Source organism: Acomys russatus, chromosome 4, assembly GCF_903995435.1.
Source record: "Acomys russatus chromosome 4, mAcoRus1.1, whole genome shotgun sequence".
NCBI lineage: Eukaryota > Metazoa > Chordata > Mammalia > Rodentia > Muridae > Acomys > Acomys russatus.
The window spans coordinates 46,821,965-46,844,046 of NC_067140.1; the positions used below are offsets into that span (position 1 = coordinate 46,821,965).

A 22,082-nucleotide genomic window follows, 5' to 3' on the forward strand; every position below is an offset into this window, starting at 1 on the left:
CATACATGTTGGGGTGTTCTCTGGTCAAGGAACATAAACACTTGAGCAAACAGTGCTATATCGGTGATCTTTCATCACGTATAGCAGAGAACAGAACGTTTGAAAATATTCAGTTATGTGTTGGCTCCAATTCCTTAAAGATTCTACTTTATTAGGGATTCATTAAAGGCATGTACCTCCTTTACAACCCGACTACCCTAAAATGGGGAGGGAAAGGAGATTAGGGGGAACAAGAATGAAACCTTCTGGGTATCAGCTCGGTGGGGCAATTCCCCTGGCGTAATTCTCAGGTGTCTAGCAGACTATCTGTCATAGAGAAGTCGCGCCGTCAGAGGACAGGACTTGGAGGTATCCACTGAGACCACCTCTGCAAACCATGAAACTCCAGGCGCCATAGGCAGGAACCTCCGATCTCCCTCTCCAGTTCCCCAATCTTCTTCTCTCTCTCTCCCCTTTTCCTCCAAATCAGTGCTCATTTTGTGTGTGTGTGTGTGTGTATGTGTGTGTGTGTGTGTGTGTGTGTGTGTGTGTGTGTGTGTGTGTGTGTGTTTTCAATACAATGCCCCCAGCTCGACATCTCTTCTGTCTTGGGCTAATACTTCCTTCCTCTGAGTCTATACTAAGATGTTTGTCAGTTTGTAGAGACAAAGTCTCAGTAGGGTTGAGCATCCCAAGACTATTTTCATCTTGGGCCCAGACTAAGGCAAGATGACATTCTCAGTTATGTTAGTGATGCTAGAAATGAAGGCCAAGGCCTCATGCAATCGAGGCAAGGATTCTGAGACTGAACTGTATACCCTAACCTCTGATACCGGCCTTCAAGGATGAGCAAAGGTTTGCTGGACCAAAAAAAAAAAAAAGTGTACCACTCAGAAAGAAAAGCATGTGAGAAGGTAGATAGGTGTGGCCTGTTTGAAGGCAAGTGTAGTTCTGCAGAGCAGGACTATGAGGAGCTAAAGGGAAGAAGTGAGTGAGACATCTCCAGATACTGCCCAGTGGCCTACCAGCTTCCAAACAAACCATGGGTGAGCACCTCTGCTCAGCAAATTGCCCTGGTTCCTTCCAGTGAAAAATCATTCCTCCCTACTCTATCCCACACCACTTTGCATCTCTATCAAAATTCTTGCAGTTAAAGCCACAGAGTAGCAAGAACTCAGATAAAAGCATTTAGCGCCACCCCTCCCTTTTCCCCTATGTGCCAATCTTCTCCCACTGTTTGTATAAGCCGTTTGAGAAACTAATCTTTCTAGGGCTCAGCATACCACCTTACCACACTGAGTAATTAAGGCATGTTTTCTACATTTAATTAATCAAGCTATTGTCTTGGTCTGTTTGTCTTCTGACTAACCACTTAATTGACTGTCTAAGTGGAAAGATTTAGGACCTAAAAATAATTCTAATGTTGCTAAGATTTTTCTCTATACCAGGAAAGTTATAGGAAGCAAAAGAGAAAAAAAAAAAATAGAGCTGAGGGCATTTGTGGTTTGTTTGTTTGTTTGTGTTTTGTTTTAATTTTCACATGTTGGACTTTTTTTTTTTTTTTTTTTTTTTTTTTTTTGCTTTTTTCCCCCCTTGAGTCGCTGTTGCGCCTCAGATTTCTAGTTCTCCTGCCCTAGCCTCTTGAGTGCTCAGATTACAGATTTGCTCTGCCATGCCCAACTGGAACTTTTGATTGTTGAATAAATAAATGTTAATTTTCAGAATGGGTCTAGCTTAAAACAGTGATATGCTTTGCTTGAATTTAGTGTGAGTTTGTTTGGAAACTAAGTGAGTTTGAAATTTAAACTACGGAGTAGTGTTTCAGAGCAGAAGAGGAAGAAACTCCAAACCCATGGAGAGAAAGAATCCTGGAGTCTCTCCTCTGCTCAAATGGATTGAAAGTTCCTGGCAGCCAGAAGAACCCCAGTCAGATGGTCCTCTCTCCAGATCAGTGAGTGCTTTAGAATTGACTGGTTGAATACTTCAATGAATGGGGCTGGTAAGGAAGAATCAGTTGACTGGGATGCTCCAGGGCCTGCATTTCAGGGTGTTTTAAAGGCTGTGATATGATGTGAGAAAGCTCACTAGAGGTTTTAAAACAATACTCATTTCCCCATGTTCCTTGGGTTCAGAATTGAGATTTTATAGTTGGGCTCCATGCCACTAAAAATAAGAGACTTTGGAACTGGGTGTGTAGCTCAGTGAAGAGTGTGCACTTGGCATGCACGAGACCCTGGGCTTAGCCACCAAGATGAAAATAAACAAATAGCCATGGTTTGGATACAAAACGTCACTAAGACTTATACATTTGAAAATTTGGTCCCTGGCTAATGGCACTATTTGGGAAGTGCTGTGGGACCTTTAGAAGTTTGGTCCTAGAGGGAGACAGTAAGCCACTTGGAGGCAGCCTGGATTTACCAGTTATTTCTGGCCTAAACTCTGTATCCTGGACTATAAAGACATAGGGGTCCAGCCATGTTCTGAAAACTACCACAAACCTACTGTACTTTACTGTCAAACTGTGAGCCATAAAAAAAAAATCCTTGCTCCCTTAAGTCTCTTCTGTTGGATATTTTGTCACCTCAGAAAGTAACATAATACATATATAAAAAATATACATAGACACATTGACAAGAAACTACATGGCTATTTCTAGTTCCATTGCAGTAGACTGGGGCATGTAATATAGTTCTAATAAATGAAAAAAAAAAAAAAAGGTTAAAGTATTGTGTGGAGGTGAAAAGGGGGTGGGGGGGGAATGCTTACAACATGGTGGCTCACAGTCACTCGTGGTGACACGCACCTGGAATTCTAGTGTGGGGACGCTGATGCAAGAGGATCTCAGGTGTGAGACAGAATAGACATGCACATCAAGTTCCAGGCAGCCTGATGTATGTAGTGAAATTCCCACCTCAGCAAAGCAGAGAAACAAAACCAAAGGCTATTGATTCATCTGGGAAGGTACGTTCTATTCATCTGCAACTCCTTGCTCTATGTCTTTCTATTGTACAGCCTGTATGTAATGCCTGGGACTCCAGCAGCGAGGCCAGATCATGAGTGACTTTGACTATAAAAACTGTGCCCTAGGGCACTGGTACAAAATAACAGTAGCTGAGACCCCTTCCGCAAGGGCATGGTGGGGCTATCATAGGAATACCAAATTACTTATATCTGAGTTTGCTTCTTATGATAAATGCACAATTTTTTTTTTCATTTTGGTGGTATGTATGAAGATTTACATAATCCTAATTCACAAATATATAATTGAAATTTGAAGATATATGTCAATGCCTGTTGTATGTTACAACCAGAAGTTTTTTTTTTTTTTTGATTTAATGATTTATTCAATGTTTTCATACATGGAAATGCATACACTGAATCGAACAATAAACAAGCTATGCTTCTGCCTGTAAAAGCATATTTCCATCCATGACTGCTTATGTGTGATCCAAAAACAATCATTTAATATAGTAAAACATGTGGAATCATTTCATTCTCCTCTTACAACCAGAAGTTTTAAACAAAAAATTTGTCCTTCAAATTTTTATAGGTTTGAGAAAGTATAAATGTTCATGCCATGTTTAGTAATTTTTAAATTAAAAAAAATCGACATTGTAAACATGCGGCATGAATATTCAGAATTATATATGTCAAAAAATTAAGCAATTTGCATTATATATATGGATATATACCTATTATATTCAGCGCTATGAGCACATCTGGAGAGAGACAGCAATGTTTAGATTTCCCCTATGTTGCTTTTTATTCCTATAGGTTGATTGTAATGTAATGCCACCTCCTTTATTCCTAATTTTGGTATTCCTTTATTTCTTGGTCAGCCTTCCTAAGTAATTCCCACTGGACTGGTCTTTTCAAGAAACTAAATATTAGAGATCGGGTGTACTAGGATAGGCTTTTAATACTAGCACTTGGAAGGTAAAGGCGATTGGATCCTCAGCTTGATTCACATGGTGAGTTCCAAGCCAGCCAGGGCTACATAGTGAGACAGACAGAGAGACAGAAAAACAGACAGAGAGAGGAGGGAGGGAAGGGAGGAGAAAGAGGAAGGAAAGAGGAGAGCAACTATGGGCGTCAGTTCTCCACTGTGTTGATCTCTACTCCATGTTTTTGGTTCTGTGTTGCCAGTATTTTCCTTTGCATCTGTACGGGCCTTAACCACCCCTTCTTCTGTTTAATTTGGTTTTAGTATGTGATTCTCAAAGATGACTTAAGATAATGACTGATATTACTGATTTGAGATCTTGTTTTATTTTTGATTTTTAAATATAGACCCTTAAAGCTATCAGTTCCCCTCAAGGCACCCTGAAGCAGCATGATGAAGCATTTCCAAAACACTTAAGTGCTCTGATGTGCTAACTTGGTGAGAAATATGCTGTACTTTTTTTTGCCATGTAACAGTTTTGTTTGTGTTTTTCCATTTCCCACCACGGTTGCTGATATTTTTAATAGGCAAAGCTTTTCTTTTTTTATTTAAATAATTTATTCAGATTACAACTCAATTGTTATCCCATCACTTGTATCCTCCCATTCCTCCCTCCCTCCTGCTTTTACCCTATTCCCCTCCCCTAGGTCTATGACCAAGGAAAGCTTTTCTTATAAAGCAAAATTCCTTGGCTTTTATCAGACAATATTTAAAAAAAGGCTCTGGTTTGCAGCTGAAAGGTGCTTTTCATGGTCTAATTTAAAACTTGGTTTGCTTTATTTATTTATTTATTTATCTCTTCTGAGAAGGTGCCTAGAAGAGGTCGGTCCTTCTCCAAGTTGCATGTCTCCTCTCCAGCCCATATTTCTACGTGGTATGTTTCTAAAGCCTGGAAACAAAGCTTACATAGTCCAAGTAAAACTCAACTAATAGGAAAAACTTTCCATGCTAAGTCCTTTCTCTTGCCATGCTTTTTTCATAATTTAGCAGGATTATCACCGACTCCACGTGACAAGTGACATCATTGCTATAATGAGAATTCCAAGCAGCACCACTGGATCAAAGCCCATCTGTGTGCCTGCTCCCACACTTGACAAAACAAATTCCAAATTCATTCAGCATGCCAGTGCCATTTAGTCACTGTGACATATCCCCAATTTTGGACTCTGTGCAAAAACCAGTCTGTGCCCACAAAATTAATCATGGAACATATTTTATGACGTTTGACAACAACTTAAAAGGTTCTCATCTCTGGCAGGTGGCTCTGCCAGTCTGTAAGTATGTGCATGATAAATCCTGAACAATATACATTGTGTAACTGAAAGGACTTTGTGAAGGACGTACACCCAGGAGAGACCCCAGAGTAAATGCTGAACTCTTACTCAGACTTGTGCAGGAAGTATGATGGCCCCAGGTACTCATAGAGAGCCAAAGAAAAGGCAACAGCTCATGTGCCAGGAGATGCTGAGAACATTGGCACATTCGCCTGTGTTGGCAGGATCAAGAGTTTGAGATGGCTAATTTAAGCGACAAGATCCTGGCAAACAGATTTATTTAGGGCAAGGGTGCGTCAGGAGGATGCCAGAAAAATACATCAAGCTGTGCCTTATATGTACTAGAGAGTGATGATGAAACAATTGACATTAAAAAGTCAACTCTTACACTTTAATATAATCTGAAATCCATCAAACAAGAGAAACAGGATTTACTTTAGATCTCTGGAACTCTGAGTGAGAGTTGAGTTCTGTGATACAAATTTCCCTTCAAAGGGTGAAGAGACTTCTCCATACTTTCAGGTTTAATTGATTAGGCAAAGTCCTAAGATATATTGATTAATTTTGATTGCTTGTTTAGAGACAAGGTTTCATGTAGTTGAAGATAGCCTCAAACTCTATGCATAGCCAAGAATAACTGACTTTGGATCATCCTGTTTCTAATCCCAAGTGTTGAGATTAAGTGCATGGGACAACACACTTGGTCTACGTAGTGTTGGGGAATCCAGGGCTTCTTGCTGCTAGACAAACTGAGCTACATTCCCAGAACACATAATTCATTTTAAATGCAAATTATTTTGCATTTGACCATGTCATTCGCACTAAGTGAAGCTATTTGCCCAAGGTTTTACTTTTCTAAGGAGTGAATAACTTACAAACTGTGTTCAAGGAAAAAAAGTAAGTTGAAAATTTAATTGCACTATCAAAGACCTTTAAAAGACATAAGCCTCTTCAATTCCTATTTTATATAGCAGCGTCTAGTTCTGTACAGATCAACAGGCAATAAAATAGTAAACCATTAGAATATCTTGCTTTGTATTTCCATGTTCCTTCTTTCCGTAGACAGCCTTTGACCACCAGCACCCCAGGTTTGTCCACCTACTCCCCCTTGACTTTATTGATGCAATTACAATCTCTTGAGTTTAAAAAAAGAAAAAAAAGAAAAAACGTTTTCGTGGGCTGGTAGCTTACTTAGGACTCTCATTTGTTACACAAAACTAAATTTACATAATTTAGCTTTCACTAGATTTGCCTAGATGCAGACTTACCTTTCTAATTTTAAAGTTTCCTTTCATCTTTCAGGCAGGAAGTGACAGGGAGAGGCAAGTGGAGAAGAGGATCCTTCCACAGAAAGAAAAGGTCCCAAGCCTATATATTAGGCAATCGTCTTAAAAGCATTCTTTAGCTACCTGGATACAATGTACTTGGAACAAAATCAATTCTTCTTGTGTTTAGCTAGTCAAAATGATGTAATGCTGCCCTCCCCTTGTTTTCCACCTGGTTGTTATCTGGTTAAGGTTTTTCTTATAAAAGGCCTGCCTTAAAACTGGCATCACAGTTTGGCTCCTGAGTCCACTGTGTCCCTAGCCATGGTCAGTCTTGGTGTTTAGCATTCAATAAACCATATCTTAATAATAGATTCAATAAATCCATATCTTGCTGAGAGTGGTGCTCAAGTGATTTGTGTGGCAATTCTTTTACTACAACAGGTATTAAGAGATGAGCTACCACCTTAAGCAGGTGACAACACCCACCTCCAACCATCTTATTGGCCCTCATGTCTGTACTAAGCATTCAAATAGTTTGTACTGTAGGTCTCCTATAAGTTTTCATAAAACCTATAAATAAGAGTGAATATCTCTAAGTGAAAACATAAGATTAATACAACTTTGATTGTAAAAATAACACATATCAAGTTTTGCCTTATTTAATATTATTGCTTTTGTCTTTCACTGTTTTCATTTTATTAGAATACATCTAAACAGGTTTGGCGTGTTCCTTTCATCCTTGAGCTTTGAGCATTCAGATGGAAGGACTGTATCTTTGCTTTGTGAGGTTTGAAGATCTGCCTGTGTGCATGTATACACACCATATCCATGCCTAGTGCTCAGAGATGTCAGGAGGTCTTCAAATACTGACCTTGTGTTCCACTGCTCTGTCACACTGTGTTTAAATGAACCTTGATGCCCCACCTTCCATGCAGTTTCAGTGGATTGCTTGCTCACAACTTCACTTAAGAAGACCAAGTCCCCAAGGCTGACTCATGCAGAGAAGTCAAGGTGTGGCTCCTGGAACACTTTGACTTATTTTCTGTATAGTTTTATTGAGTTGGCTTAGGCAGAATTCTCCCCTGAGCAATAAAGAGCACCTGAGTCTTACTGAACTTTTCTCCAATTCACACACTAACTGGACTTGGAGTTTCTGGAAACATTTCAGTTGAGGCACTAGAACAAGAATTTGGACTGCTCTCCAATCACTACCAAGTTCAGTGTCCTGGGCTACCTTGATTTTGAGTTCAGGAAGCTTTGCTTAAGGTCTGATTTCATCTCCAGCTCCAGTAGTGCCTGAGAGTTACTCAACTCAAGTTTTTGGCAGTTGGGTCTGATGACACCTTAGACTATGGCTTCCTGTTGGGAGGAAAATGTTGCTTCAGGTACGCTGGGATCCTGACCTACCCCACCTGAGCCATTGGCAAGGCCAGTCCAAGTAATCTGCTGCATCTCTACTTTGGAGCAGGGCCTATTGCCCACAGAGACTCCAGCTTTTTCCCTAAATGCAACAGAAAACTGTCAATGGTTAACCCTAGTATTGATTTGACTGGCTAAAAGGGGCTCGGACTGAGAAGTGATAGTACAGGTCTTTAATCCCCAGTGTCTAGAGACAGAGGCAGGTGGATCTTGGGAAGTTGGAGGCCAGTCTGGTCTATGTAGTAAGTTTCAGGACAGCTGAGGCTGCATAAAGACTCTGCCTAAAAGCAACAAAAAGATGACCAGGTAGCTGATAAGACATTATTATTTTTGGATGGGTCAGGGTGTTTCTGAAAGAGCTTACATTTGTCTGATAAACCAAGGAAAGGTAACCATCATTACCATGGATAGGCATCATCCAATCCATCCTTTGAGGGCCTACACATGAAAAAAGGGCAGACAAGGACAACCTTCTCTCTGGTTAATCTGAGTCATACATGTTCTGTATTTGGACCAGTATTGGTTCTGATCACCAGGTCTCCAAGCACAGACTAATACTAATACCATTAACTCTTCTGGTTTTTTGTTTTTTAACCTTTGATTTTGTACTGAAACTACTGCCATCTTGTTTCCCATGTTATCATCTTGTAGACCACCGATCATGAGACTCCTTATATTTCATGATCACTTGGACCAGTCTGTCATCATAAGTCAGTGTTTGTATCCATGCATGTGTACACATGTGGATGTTCACATCCTATTAGTTATGTTTCTCTGGGGATACTAATAAAATAAGGATTCTAGAACATTTAACTTATACTAGTTTTCTGTTTTCTGAGGGTTGGACTCAGGAGCCAGGTATATGCAAGGCAAGCACTCTGCCACTGAGCTGCATCAGAGGTCTAACGTCCTAATTCTGATGGGGCACAATTTCTAGTTGCTTTTGAGAAAGTATATATGGAAAGTAATTTTAAATTTTATTATGTTTAATATGAAATTATGTTCCTGGGGAATCAAACTTAGGGTGTCAGACATGCTAGACAAATAATCAACCACTGAACTACAACTATTGTGGAGGCTTTTGGGGGTCCTGCCCTAAAACACCTTCTAGTATTTCTTCACTTCTGATAATTTCATCAGCAAAAGTTGCCCCCTCCCCTTTTTAAACACACACACACACACACACACCTAGGAACTGTAATGCAGTGGAAATAGTCCACTGCTTAAGTAACTGGCTAAGATGAGGTCATATTGAATTACAGTATGCCCCTGGTCTAATATAACTAACTGGTCATAGTATATGAAAATGCTCAGATGAAAATAACAGTGAGACTGCCAACTGACAGCAAAAAACAAAGACTAGAGTAACCCAGCTGCAGGTCAAGATCATCAAAGACTTCTAGGATACTGCTAGAAAGCCAGGAAGAGACAAAGAAGGGCTCCTATAGATTCAGAAGGAACACAGTACCTTCATTTCTGACTTCTATCTTTCAGAAATGTGAGACAAACATCTGCTCCTTGAAGATTTGTTGCACTTTGCTATGGAAGCTCTAGAAAAAAAAAAAAAAAACAGAGAATTCTAATATGGGAATTGTTTTTCCATAACAATTTTATATCTTGCAGAGTTCTCCCAGCGCTGTTGGTGAAAAGTGCATCCTGTTCCAATTCCTTAGAAAGTGACTTTTTATTCTCTGGAAACTTTTGCACAAAGAATTCTGGAATTCTATGTTCATGTGTTAATCATCAAAGATATGGAAAAAAAAGATAACTCAGAAGGAGCAGATGAGAGGAGATGTTAGCTCAGTAGTAGAACATGCGTGTAGCTTGTACAAGTCTGTGGGCCTGATTCTCCTGAAAAGTAATGTGTAACCCCGGTTCATAAGAATAGTTCCTGTCAGCAAAGAAAACCTACATATTGCATGGAGCATGGGGAATCGTGAAGGCCACGGCCCAGTGGTGGAACTAGTCTTACACAGAAGTCTGAATTGGCTCTACCTAATAACATGTAGAAAACTGTACTTGAATGGAAAGAGTGGATCACCTACAGCCAGCTATTAAAATAATCCTGTCGAGGTGTTGAGAACTTAACACAGAAACTCACGAAAATTATTTCCCCTAAATTAGGGACTAAAAAGAGTTGGGTTCACAAAGTTTTTTAAAATGGCTCACAAAGGACTTGGGGAGATGACACAGCCATTAGGAGCACTTGGCCTACTCTTCCAGAGGACCCATGGTTGGATTCCCAACACCCATGTGGCAGCTCACAACCATCTGAAACTCCAGAGCCAGTGGATCCCATGCCCTCTAGTGGCCTCTCCGGGCACCAGGCATGTAAATGGTGCACAGATTATACATGCGAGGAAAACACCCACACATGTAAAAATTCTTATGAAAAAGTGGACCTATGAAACAAATATATGCTTCATACTTCATTTACAAAAAGACTTTGAATTGGCCAATTAAAAGCGCTACGTTGTGATACATCAAAGCATCCTCTCTACCTTTCTGCTCAAACAGACTTGTGGGTAAAATTCGAATTACAGGTTTTTTTTTTTTTTTTAATTAAAGCAAGCTATGAGATCAAGACTTTATAAGGGCCTCAGCCATAGTGAAACCAACCGAGAGTCAGCCAGTGTGCAAGTCCAAGGTTAGAGGCTGCTATCGACCAAGCAAGGCCAGAAACTAATGACACGACTTCCCCGAGGCAGGGGACAAGTCGAGACATCGGCTCTTTACAACCTCAGGTTATTGGAAGTGGGAGAGCACGGTACCACAAACGGAGGCGAGCCCTCGGCTGTGCGGCTTCACCTGTTACTTCTCTGCGTATTAAGCCCCTTACTTCTAGCTCTCGCGTTACTCTCACCCTCGCCCTTCCGGCTTCCCGACCCGGTCCACCTCGGCCTCCTGTCGTCATTTCCTGTGGGTCTGCAACGCCGAAGAGAAGATGGCGGCGCTGGGAGAACCTGTCCGGCTGGAGAGGGGTGAGTGCGGCGTGTCTCGCGGCCGCGGTGGGTGGAGCGGGTCGGGACGGACTGTCCGCTTTCCCTGCGGGCCGGAGGGGAAGGGAGGCGGCGGGGTCCCCGATACCCGGAGCTTCCCCCTCCCCTGTCGGCCTTCGCGCAGGGCGCTGCTCGCGGGAGGCGCTGGTGGCGTTTGAAAGATCGCCAGCCCGTTCTGTTCCCGCTGACGGCGGGCGCAACTCAGTTCTTAACGACCCTGCCCATGGCATGGGCTTTCAGCGTCATAAATCCTAAAAGCCATGCCATGGGCTTTCAGCTTCATAAATCCTAAAAGCAAGAGCCACTCAAGCTGTTCTGGACTGCTTGCTGTCATCGCCCCCTGTGCCCTCTTGGCCTCATTCATACACTTGGCGGACACGGACGTTCCCGCAGCAACTCCCTCGCCCCCGTTTAAACTCGGATTCCTTCATTACATTGACCACAACCTCCTGGGCTTTGAGATGCTATTTCTTAGCTTTTGCACTGCTTCCAGCCACGGAGAGAATTTTTTTTTTTTTTTTAATCCAACTGACTTGATCTGGGGAAGGAGATTACATAACTAGGTAAAGTGGTGGTTGGTTGTAAATCACTTTTCAGCGCGAGGCTATTCTTTACTTATAAACCCTACAACTGGATATCTGGTTGGTTGATTGCTTCTTAGAGCAAACAGTCAAGAAAAATAAAACCTATTCAGGAGAAGCCTGCGAAAATACTGTACCAGGGTCCAGTTGCAGGTTTCCAACGTTGCCCAAATTGCTGAATTTCAGATAACTGGAGCAAGCTTTTTTATAATTGGAAGTCACAGTAGTCAAGGAGGTTCAGTTAAGCATTTTGAGTACTGTTGGCAAACAAAGTGTGGAATGGAGTTTGGCATTGCTTTGCCTGTATTAGTATTCACAATTACAGTCTATTAGTATTGCTCGAGAAGGAAATAGATTTTGAGGTTGCTGTACTTAACCTCTTTTCCTCGTGTCTCCACACACTGTGCTTCATGTGGAAGTGTCTCTCCTCTTCTTCTTCTTTCTCTCTCTCTCTCTCTCTCTCTCTCTCTCTCTCTCTCTCTCTTTCTCTCTCTCTCTCTCTCTCTCTCTCTCTGTCTCTCTCTGTCTCTCTCTGGTGTGTGTGTGTGTGTGTCTCTCTCTCTCTCTCTCTCTCTCTCTCTCTCTCTCTCTCTCATATATTTGGGCTTGTTTCTCTCCAGCCTACTACAGCTTTACTTAAAACAGTGTTTTATGACAGTGGGTAGCTTGGGGAAGGTAGGCTTATAGCCGTGACATTTACTCTAGTGTCAGTGTGCCTTGTAAATTGGATCACATCTGTTGACGTTAACAAGAGTAATTGGAGGTTTCTAACAAGACGGCATCCTTTTGTATTTTTAAATGAAGCACAAAATGTGGACCTTTAGCTGCTGACATTTGCTTTTTGCTGTTTACAGTTTTCAGTCATGAAGTAGAAAGCTCAAAATACTGATAGGAATGAAGTCCTTGTTGGTGCCAGTTAGTAGGATCAAGTCAGATGACATAAAGTCTGATTCTGATTGAGAATCCAAATAACATACTTCCGGCAGTTCCACAGTAAAATACCAGTACATGTGTCCTGTTTGTCTTCTAGTCATCAAAGCATAATTCACCAGAGCACAAACTCAGTGAGCATATATTTGGCACAGTTTAAATTATTAATAGTTTTTTAGCTTGTTTCCAAGCGTTTATTAGCTGGACTCCCTTCTACCTCTACCCTCTCCTTTTCTCTTCTTCCCCTTCCCTTCTTTCCACCAAGTTGTGTATTGAGTTGAGGGCCTTGTACATGGTGGACAGGCACTCTACCACTGAGCTAAGTGTAGGATTTAACTGTAGATACAGTATTGTAACTTTGTAAATCAACAGGTGGTGCATCAACATTTACTAGCCATTCTAGTGGTGGGAAATGAGAGCAAAGGTGGTCTGTTTGACTAATAGCGATTTAAACGTTTATTATCTAAAGCTGAATCAACTTTTTGCTTCTTTATTAAGTTTATTTGGAAAAGTTCTAACTAATTCTATAAAGTATCTGTTTTTGTTTTTGTTTTGTTTGACAGGGTTTCTCTGTGTAGCCTTGGCTGTCCAAACTCACTTTGTAGACCAGGCTGGCCTCGAACTCACAGAGATCCACTGGCCTAAGTGCTGAGATTTCAGGTGTGTGTCACCCAGCCAGTATCACGAAATGAAAAACTTCCTCTACTTAAGTAAAAAGTATGCAAGGGTTCGAATATATAGGATAGTAGGTATTGTAGACATTGGAGTTAAATGAACACAATTAAAATTTACTGACATTTCTGTTAATTAAAAGTAGTAATATACTTAGGCTTGGGTTCAGAAAAACCTTAGGGGGAAAATGAGAACAGAGGTTATGATTAATAGTGTTGTAACAAGTTGTGTGTGTTGAGGGATGGGGGTGGGAAAGGGACAGAGTCAGGCCAGAAAAGGGTCTCAGATCCCTAAAACTGGAGATGCCCAGGTAGGTGCTAGAGATGAGAGAGTGCTCTTATCTGCTGAGCCATCTCTTTAGCCTCAGTGCCTTAGTGTTTCATACGATCGCTCTGCACCAATGTGGCATAGCACCCGTGCTTGTGAGTCTTTGTATTCCCTTTTCTTTTTCCCATATGAGGAAGGTACTGTCATTGCTCTTTACAATGAAAGACTACAAAACAGAAACCTTATCCAAGCTCACAGAACCTCAAGCATTAAGACCAGGTTGATAAAGCTATTTCCCCCCCTTCTGTTTTGTAAACCGTCTCTGAACACGTCTGCATTAAAATAGTGTTAGCAATCCTCCTAGCTAACTGCATTTCCATGTGTTAACTGAACAGTTTGTATGTACATTTGTGTCATGTTTTCCTTTGTAAACAGTGGTGTCACTAGCACATGGTCTCTTGTATTTTTTGGCTGCTTTGATTACAAATGAGATGATTAGGCAAATTTTTATTGACTAAATAATTCTTAATACTGTTAGCTTTTCTGACCTAATCTAAAGATTTTCCACCTTTATTATATATTCTTTGTCTCTGGGGAATTGGGAGTTTTTTGTTTTGCTTGGATTTTGAGGCCATATGAAGCACAAACCGGCCTTTAGCAGATGTGATCAGTCTGTCTCAGCCTCTACAGGGAAGATATGCATATCTGGCCCACACCTGGCTGGTCTGCGGATTAATCTCAGCTGCCGCAAAGCTCGAAAAGAATGAGGAGAATCCTTAGCAGGAATTGTACTTGTGTTGTGTTTCCCTGTAGATATCTGCAGAGCAATTGAGTTGTTGGAGAAACTGCAGAGGAGTGGAGAGGTGCCACCCCAGAAACTTCAGGCTTTGCAAAGAGTCCTTCAGAGTGAGTTCTGCAATGCTGTGAGAGAGGTGAGTTCATATAATCGGTATTTCCTCAGATTTTCAGTTAATTAGCTACAGAAATACGCTGGAATTTGGATTTAGAAATACAGTAGAAAATAAACTAGTGCTGCACATGATGGCTTATGCCTAAAATCCCAGTACTCTTGGAGATGAGACAGGAGGATTTCCATGAGTTACCTGCCAGCCTGGACTACATAGTGAGCTACAGACCAGCTTGCCTGAAATGAGAAAGGAGAGATGCGAAGCAAGGAAGAAAACATTAGAGCTGGTATCTTCTCTTTTTTTTTTTTTTAAATAGTTGGTAGAACATTTGCCTAACATATATAAACTCCTAGGTTTAACCACCACCCTCCAAAAAAGAAAAAGTAATTTTCTTTGAAATTCCTATTCTTTTTCAAGTCTCTGATGGAGTTGAAATCCAGATAGTTTAGTTTTACAATGAAGCTTAGTTATTTAGGGGTCAAGATGTTTTTAAGTCTAAATAACTTTTAAGTTGATAATTACAAGATGTGATGGAGATTGGTTTACATTCAGAATTTTAGATGAACCAAGATAGGAAAGATGTTTTCTTCAAGGCTATCAAATACAAATAGCCAAAACACTAAGAATGTAACATTTATATAATTCCTGATTATGTCTTGGTTCTTGCTATAGGTAGTTTATTGTATATATTTGTTTTTGGTTTTTTTTTGTTTGTTTGTTTGTTTGTTTGTTTGGTTTTGGAGACAGGGTTTCTCTGTGTAGTCTTGGCTGTCCTGGAATCGCTTTGTAGACCAGGCTGGCCTTGAACTCACAGCGATCCGCCTGCCTCTGCCTCCTGAGTGCTGGTATTAAAGGCATGCGCCACCATGCCCGGCCATATTTATAATAATATAAATGTATATATAAAAAATAAAAAATGTTTAATAAAAATAAAAAATTTAAAAACTAAACAACAACAAAAAAAGATTCCTAATAGAAAAACATTTACATTTTACAAAGTGCATATTTATCTCTGGGAAAATTTAACATATTTGTTAGCTTCACAGAGAGAGAACTCAAACAGATATATTTCATAATTTAAGTATGATGAAGACTTTTGTGGTTTGCAGGTGTATGAACATGTTTATGAGACTGTGGACATCAGTAGCAGCCCTGAAGTGAGAGCTAATGCAACTGCAAAGGTAAAGGTTTTTATTTATCAAAAGCAAGACTCCAAAAATAGATCTGGAAAGGGGGCTGGGGAGATAGTTTAGTGGGTAAAGTGCTTGCTATCCAAGTGTGAGCACCTGAGTACAGATTCCCAGCTCCTGAGTAAATGCTGGGCACGGCAGTGTCTACAGCCCCAGTGCTAGAGCAGCAGAGATATGGATATTCTGCGGGCTCTCTGGCCAGTGAGTCAGCACACATATGTGCACACACACAGACACACAGGTGTGTGTATGTATACACAATACAAAAGTCATAAAGATTTAACACGGAAATTACCAGATTCATTGTAAGCTTTAAAACTAGCATGTCTTTTACATTACACTACACTTCTTAGGTACTAAGAAATAGTAATGTTTTATTGGGCTTATGTAAGACATTTATAACATGTTGAAAAGACAATAGTACATAAACCATGCCTCATATAATTTTATTCAGTGCACTGTACAGTGCACATTAATTTCGCAATCAGAGTGACTTTGTTGTTGAAGAGGAAGCATCAGAGTTACACTACGTTCCTAGCACCACACAGCAATAAGTGAATGGTAATTCTAGGTACCAAGGTACACCCTCAAATTACTCTTGGGTTTTCTCTTGACTTTGGCCCTGCACATATTGGACAGTGTTGGTCCTAGGCCACTTCTTCAGGGCCATATATGGCGTATTTGTGTGCCTTTTTTGAACTAGGATAGTTTCCTTCGTATAACTGAGACATTGAGATGGATGCATGTCATGTGTGCTTGGAATACTTTAATGTACACTATAAGAATGGAGTAGCAGGCCACTTATTGCTGGTTCCTGGCTTGTAAGGGAAGTACTAGAGTCTTCATTAAGTACAAGTACTTCAGTGTGTAGGTTTCCTTCGTCCAAGGCATGAAATCCATAGAAACTAGGATTTGGGCTGTGTGTGCGTATATCTCAGTTTATAGAGGACTTGCTTAGCATGCATAAGGCTTTGAATTCTATCCATCCCTACCACCACATAACCCAAATGTGGTAGCATATGCCCATAATTGCATCATCTGGGAGGCCAAGGCAGGAGGAGCAGAAATTCATATTTGTTGCCAGTGAGACCCTGTCTCAGAAAGGAAAAGAAGGAAGCATTTTTTGCAAGTTTTGACAGCGTACTTGTAACCCCAACATTTGAGGCTGAGGCATGAAGGTGAAGAGTTTGAATGTAACCTGTGCTACAAAACTGCTGGCTTTCACCCCACCCCACCCCCAAAAAGAAATTTGGTTATCTCTAACTTGTGTAGTTCTCAGTTTGCAAAGCTTGTGAACCTTAGCTCTGTTTGTAAAATGGTGCTGTCTTTAGTAGGTCAGAGGTAGTAGTTGGTGTTCAGTAAGTCTTTCTTTCCCCTCCCTTCTCATTTTTGATTTTCCATCCAGCATCCATAATGCAAATGGTGCCTTTAAAAGCAAAAGGGAACAGACTGTAACCCTGTGTTAGAATATAATTAGTTATATTTCATCTACGTCTTTTTTAGTTGTAACTAGATATGTAACTAAAACAACAAAAATAATCGATATAGGTTATATGCATCCTTCCTTTTCTCATATTCTTGACATTTTTGTTATTTACTATTTGGTACAAGCAATATAGCAGCCAAAATTAGTTGATATAAGAACACATTTATGGCTGGCGGTGGTGGTGCACACCTTTAATCCCAGCACTAGGGAGGCAGAGGCAGGTGGGTCTCTATGAGTTTGAGGCCAGCCCTGGTCTACAGAGCAAATTGAAGGACAATCAGAGCTATACAGAGAAACTCAGTGTCAAAAACCCCCTACACACACGCATAAACACCCACACAAAACAACACATTTATGTAGGTAGGTTGTGCCTTGCCAGGGGCCCCAGAAGGAACCAGTCTACCGAGAAGCTCAGGGCTCTTGGCATCCTCAGAGAGAGCTTCTCACTGTCTTGACCAGCCCTGTGTGTGTGCAGCAGAATTTTTCTGAGACTGGAGGAGCTGGTGGGGATCTGAAGCTTACTTTCTACAAAATCTCTTGAGTATTTATTATTTTCAGTTATCTCCTACAAACTTGCTTGACTTACAGACACCCAGTGAAGTTGTGGGAACTCATACTGAAAAGCTGTGTTCCACAAAAGTGGCTTTTGTAAGCTCGGGCTGTAGAGCAATACACATGCCTTTATCCTGTCTGAGTCCTGGATTCAAACGTGGCACCTCAAAAACAAGTTTGTTGTGTGCATTTTTCTTTCAGGCTACAGTTGCTGCGTTTGCTGCCAGTGAAGGACACTCTCATCCCCGAGTTGTTGAGCTCCCCAAAACAGAAGAGGGCCTTGGATTCAATATCATGGGAGGCAAAGAACAAAACTCACCAATTTATATTTCACGGATAATTCCAGGTGGAATTGCTGACAGACATGGGGGCCTTAAACGAGGAGACCAGCTACTTTCTGTTAATGGAGTGGTAAAGATAAATTGTATTTATTTTTTATTTTATTTTATTTTATTTTTAAAGATTTATTCATTTATTATGTATGCAGTGTTCTGCCCACATGTACGCCTGCATGCCAGAGATGGCACCAGATCTCATTATAGATAGTTAAGAGCCACCATGTGGTTGCTGGGAATTGAACTCAAGACCTCTGGAAGAGCAGTCTCTTAACCTCTGAGCCATCTCTCCAGCCCGATAAATTATATTTATATTTGCTATTTGTAGTAATGTGTTGTAGCCACTTGGGGGTGCACTGGAGCAATCATACCAGAAGATAGAAGGGGGAAAAAATGATATTTAAAATCCCCTGAGAGAAGCCGAAGTGGTACTGGTGGATACGGGGTGTGATTGCTTTGATGGGGTGATGACAGTGGGGGTTACTGTGGAGCTGAACCTTGTGCACACTAGGCAACTGCTTACCACCGAGCCACATCCCAGTCAGTGCTGCTTAAAGTCCTTCAGCTGTGGCTATGGGGCTGTGGGGCACTCCAGCGAAGTCCACAGAGCTCTGGAGTGGCTAAAGCTGTGTATTATCTCAGAAACAGACCCTCTTTTTACTTGTGTAGAGTGGCAATTACTTGATTTCCTGACCTAGTGCAGTAATAATAAGGTATGCCTATCATAGGATTTCGTTGATTAAAGTTGTAGGGTATGATTATTATTTTTGTAGTACTGAAATGATGTAACATTGAAAATTTTACTTAATTGTGTCTTTTTTACAGGTATGATTACTTGTAAACTTCAATGTTAATTGTGTGTGTGTGTGTGTGTGTGTGTGTGTGGTGTTTTTCAGAGTGTTGAAGGAGAACACCATGAGAAAGCTGTAGAGCTACTGAAAGCAGCCCAGGGAAAAGTGAAATTAGTTGTGCGGTACACACCTAAAGTCTTGGAAGAAATGGAGTCGCGCTTTGAAAAAATGAGATCAGCGAAACGCAGACAACAGACCTAATCATTTAAAAACTCTGTGTTCCTTTTTGCTTTTAGCTAGAAAAGTTTTACTTGTGACCTACTGATGGCCTCAATGCCAGTGACTGTAGAACACTAGAACTTCCGTGAAATCTTCTTGCCATTTTATAAATGCCTGTTTTAGCATCACTTATGGTTGTAGAGAAGCATACACTTTTTTTCTCACGAGAAAAAGTCAAAGGTGATGAGGGCAGTTCTGTCCTGCTGTTTTTACAGGCCTTTTTCAAATGCAGATTTTGTCACAAAGTTGTTATAGATTTTTAAAAATGCTTTTTTAATATTAAAATGTACTTTTACATTCTTAATCTTTTTTTAAAAAGAAGTTTTCTTCATTTGGCCACTTATTTACAAATAACAGATCTCCAATATTTCTTTTTGCTTACTGCAATTTCTTTGTGAAATTTCTTTTCATTTTTTCAAGAAATTAAACCTAGCGGTCTTGCCTGTGGCAGTCTCTCACACTGTTGAGTGTTGGCATCTCTGCTGCATTTTGTACTTGGAACATACATATAATAACTGTAATCAGTGGGAAATCATTGCTATTGTGAAACCTTTTTTTTTTTTTTTTTAAACCGTGTATAATGTATCCATTTATACTGATTTGTAAAAATAAGTTTTTAAACACTGAAGCAATCATTGCTAAAATATGTATTCTTTCATAATTAAGCAGTGAGATGAGAGGATGTAATTTGATTATTAGCATTGCTGATTAAATCCTTTATTTATATTTAACAGTATGTCATGAATTATACATAAAAAAGCTCAGATTTCAACTTTTCAAATTTTTTATACTATTCATTTGTATTTAAATATATTTCTCATATTTCAGTTCTTTCATGCCTAGGGATGAGTCAATTAGTTTGTGCTGTGCAAAATGGAAAGGAGACAAAGTAATGAGTTCAGCATCTGAAGCCTGAAGAGCCGCACGCGTTCTTGCTATCCCAGCTTTAGTACCGACTTGAGATACAGAGGAACGATTTAACATACCAGGCAGTCTCACAGTGCCTGAGGCGCAGATGCTTTATGTCGTATGTTTTGAATGGTGGAGGGATCTGGACAGTACTTTTTACCATGTGTCCACTGCGTGTCACCATTTTACCAAAAGGCAGCTAGCGATGTGTGATTGTGACTGTGGTCCTCCACAAGCTAAAATCAAAGGTGATTGGTTTTCAGTCACACAGATTGTTGGAACATTTGTAAAGGGTTTAAGTGATGTTAAAAAGAAATGGGTGGGTGAAAAAATTAGGATTTTTGTCATAACTACGACTTAATTATTATTGTTTTCTAAAAAATGGGCATTTTGTAACATTCCTTCAGGAAGAATGGAAGTGTGTGCGTTGTTCTGCATGTTTGTGAGCACTGTGAGTCTTAAAAGATTACTGCAGTTTTCAGTGATTTTTTTTTTTTTTCAGAGTAAAAGTCAATCAGCATTGTTATTTATCATTTAGGAATTGAACACTGGATTGTGCATGGTTGAATGTCTTTAGTCCACTACAAAATGTGCTTGATATTGATAGGATCATGTTGAATTGTATATTTTCAGAATTAGCTGATGTGTTTTGAAATGTGGAGACCAAAGTAGTATAGAAGAGTATGACATATTTTAATTTAATTGTAAAATTATTAGAGGTATTTGTTCTAAAACTCTATTAAAGAAAGGTGTTGGTGCATATAAAACAGAAATATTGTTGTGCTTGTGTTCCTGCATCACAGGGCAAGGAAGCCCCGGGGAAACCTTGCCTTAGCATAGCTGCTACGGCTGCAGTTGCTCCTGAGGACGCATGAACGTCCCATTATAATTACAGCTTCCTGGTTTGTGTTTCAGCTGTTGCAGAATTTCAGCCAAGTTACTTTTTTTCCTTCTTTTTTAAGTATGTTGAGTAAGCTTTTTTTGTTCTGCAGTAATTCACACAATCTGTTCTTTGTGTGGGCTGACACCTATTTATAATTCTTAAAATAAAATTAACTTAAAGGAGCCAAATACATAGCTTTGCTTGGTACTATTGAGCATGAGTAACAGTAGTTTGCTTTCATTGATGCGATTCTTGTATCTCAGACTTTTAAATACTGACCATAGGAAACTTCAGTGGCAAGTGCACATAGGCTTCTTGTGTACATAGGAAGCGAAGGGAACTTATTCTAATAAATGGATGGCTTGTGAATAAAAATAGGCAGTAAGTATATGAGAGTGTTTGTTTGATTTGTAACTTACAAATGTAAATTCCCGTAGCCCCAGTTTTCCATTTATTTTCTTAAACATTTCAAAATTAGTTGAGTTGTTGATTCTCAGCCTTAGCTGTATATTAGAATGTTCTGCAGATCTTAAAACTTACTGACAACTAGGTCCCTTCCCATAACAGCTAATTCCAAATCATTGCTTTATTGATTGGCAATTCCATACTATGTGTTTAGGGAGTCTTTGGAAGCTCATTCGCCACAGTTATGATGAACACCCAGATTTGAGAAGCACTAGCTCGTGGCTTTCCGATTATACTGGACTCTGTTTGGAAGTACATTTAATTTGAAACTGCTTAATGATTGATTCTATTTCTTAATACCTCTTTATGGGCTTAAAAGGTATTTGACATCCCTTACTAACAAAATAATTACAGTCTACCTTTTTTTTTTCGGATAGGGTCTCTACATAGCTCTGGCTGCCCTGGAACTCACTATATACCAGCCTGGTTCCCCCGTCCAGTACCCCCCTTTTTTTTTTTTTTTTTTTTTTTTTTTTTTTTTTTAAGTAAAACCGGCCAATAATTCAATTGTAAAATTTTAGTGTTTTCTCTTTCTTCCCACTTTTACCTTTAAAAATTGTTAAAGGTTATTATTTGAAAGCATGTTAAATATTGCAGATGTGAAAACACTGAGTAATGATTCTGTGCCGTCTACACATGGCTCCTTTACCCATTAATGTACTACTACATTGACGTAGCTTTGTCCTTTAGGGTTTGATGTTTCACTTTTTAAGATCATCTTCCTGTTGTAAAACTTTAAAGTATCTTGCTCAAGTACTTTGTTCACAGTTAAAATGAATAGAACTTAATAGAAGATACGGTCATGGCTTACCCGGACAGTGTTGTCAGCATGGCGTGATTGTAATGTGGAGTGGTCATTGGTGTATAAGGACTCTAGTCACTGTACCTCCTGAATAAATGTCTGTCTGTGCATTTTCTAACTTACAGTTCATTGTGTCTCCTGGCTATAATC

The 22,082-nt window shown here is 40.0% G+C and overlaps 1 protein-coding gene across 2 annotated transcripts; it reads left to right on the plus strand.

Annotated features, from left to right (window-relative positions):
* Positions 1-10,722: 10,722 nt before the first annotated feature.
* Lin7c (lin-7 homolog C, crumbs cell polarity complex component) lies at positions 10,723-19,795 on the plus strand. Of its 2 annotated transcripts, none has more exons than XM_051144305.1 (5): positions 10,723-10,864; positions 14,146-14,264; positions 15,350-15,421; positions 17,670-17,879; positions 18,700-19,795. In XM_051144305.1, exons 1-5 carry the CDS (start codon positions 10,828-10,830, stop codon positions 18,853-18,855), a joined length of 594 nt encoding a protein of 197 aa, XP_051000262.1. In that variant the 5' UTR covers positions 10,723-10,827; the 3' UTR covers positions 18,856-19,795. The 2 variants fall into 2 exon arrangements, with proteins under 2 accessions (XP_051000262.1, XP_051000261.1); XM_051144304.1 differs by lacking the exon at positions 10,723-10,864 and adding an exon at positions 13,522-13,611.
* The last annotated feature ends 2,287 nt before the right edge of the window (positions 19,796-22,082 follow it).

Bases quoted from the DNA above. Each gene is read 5' to 3' on its own strand.
- Lin7c (XM_051144304.1), top strand. From the start codon at position 13,551: ATGAAAGACTACAAAACAGAAACCTTATCCAAGCTCACAGAACCTCAA. The intron at 14,265-15,349 runs GTGAGTTCATAT...TGTGGTTTGCAG, and splicing joins TCTGCAATGCTGTGAGAGAG to GTGTATGAACATGTTTATGA. The intron at 15,422-17,669 runs GTAAAGGTTTTT...TTTTTCTTTCAG, and splicing joins GAGCTAATGCAACTGCAAAG to GCTACAGTTGCTGCGTTTGC.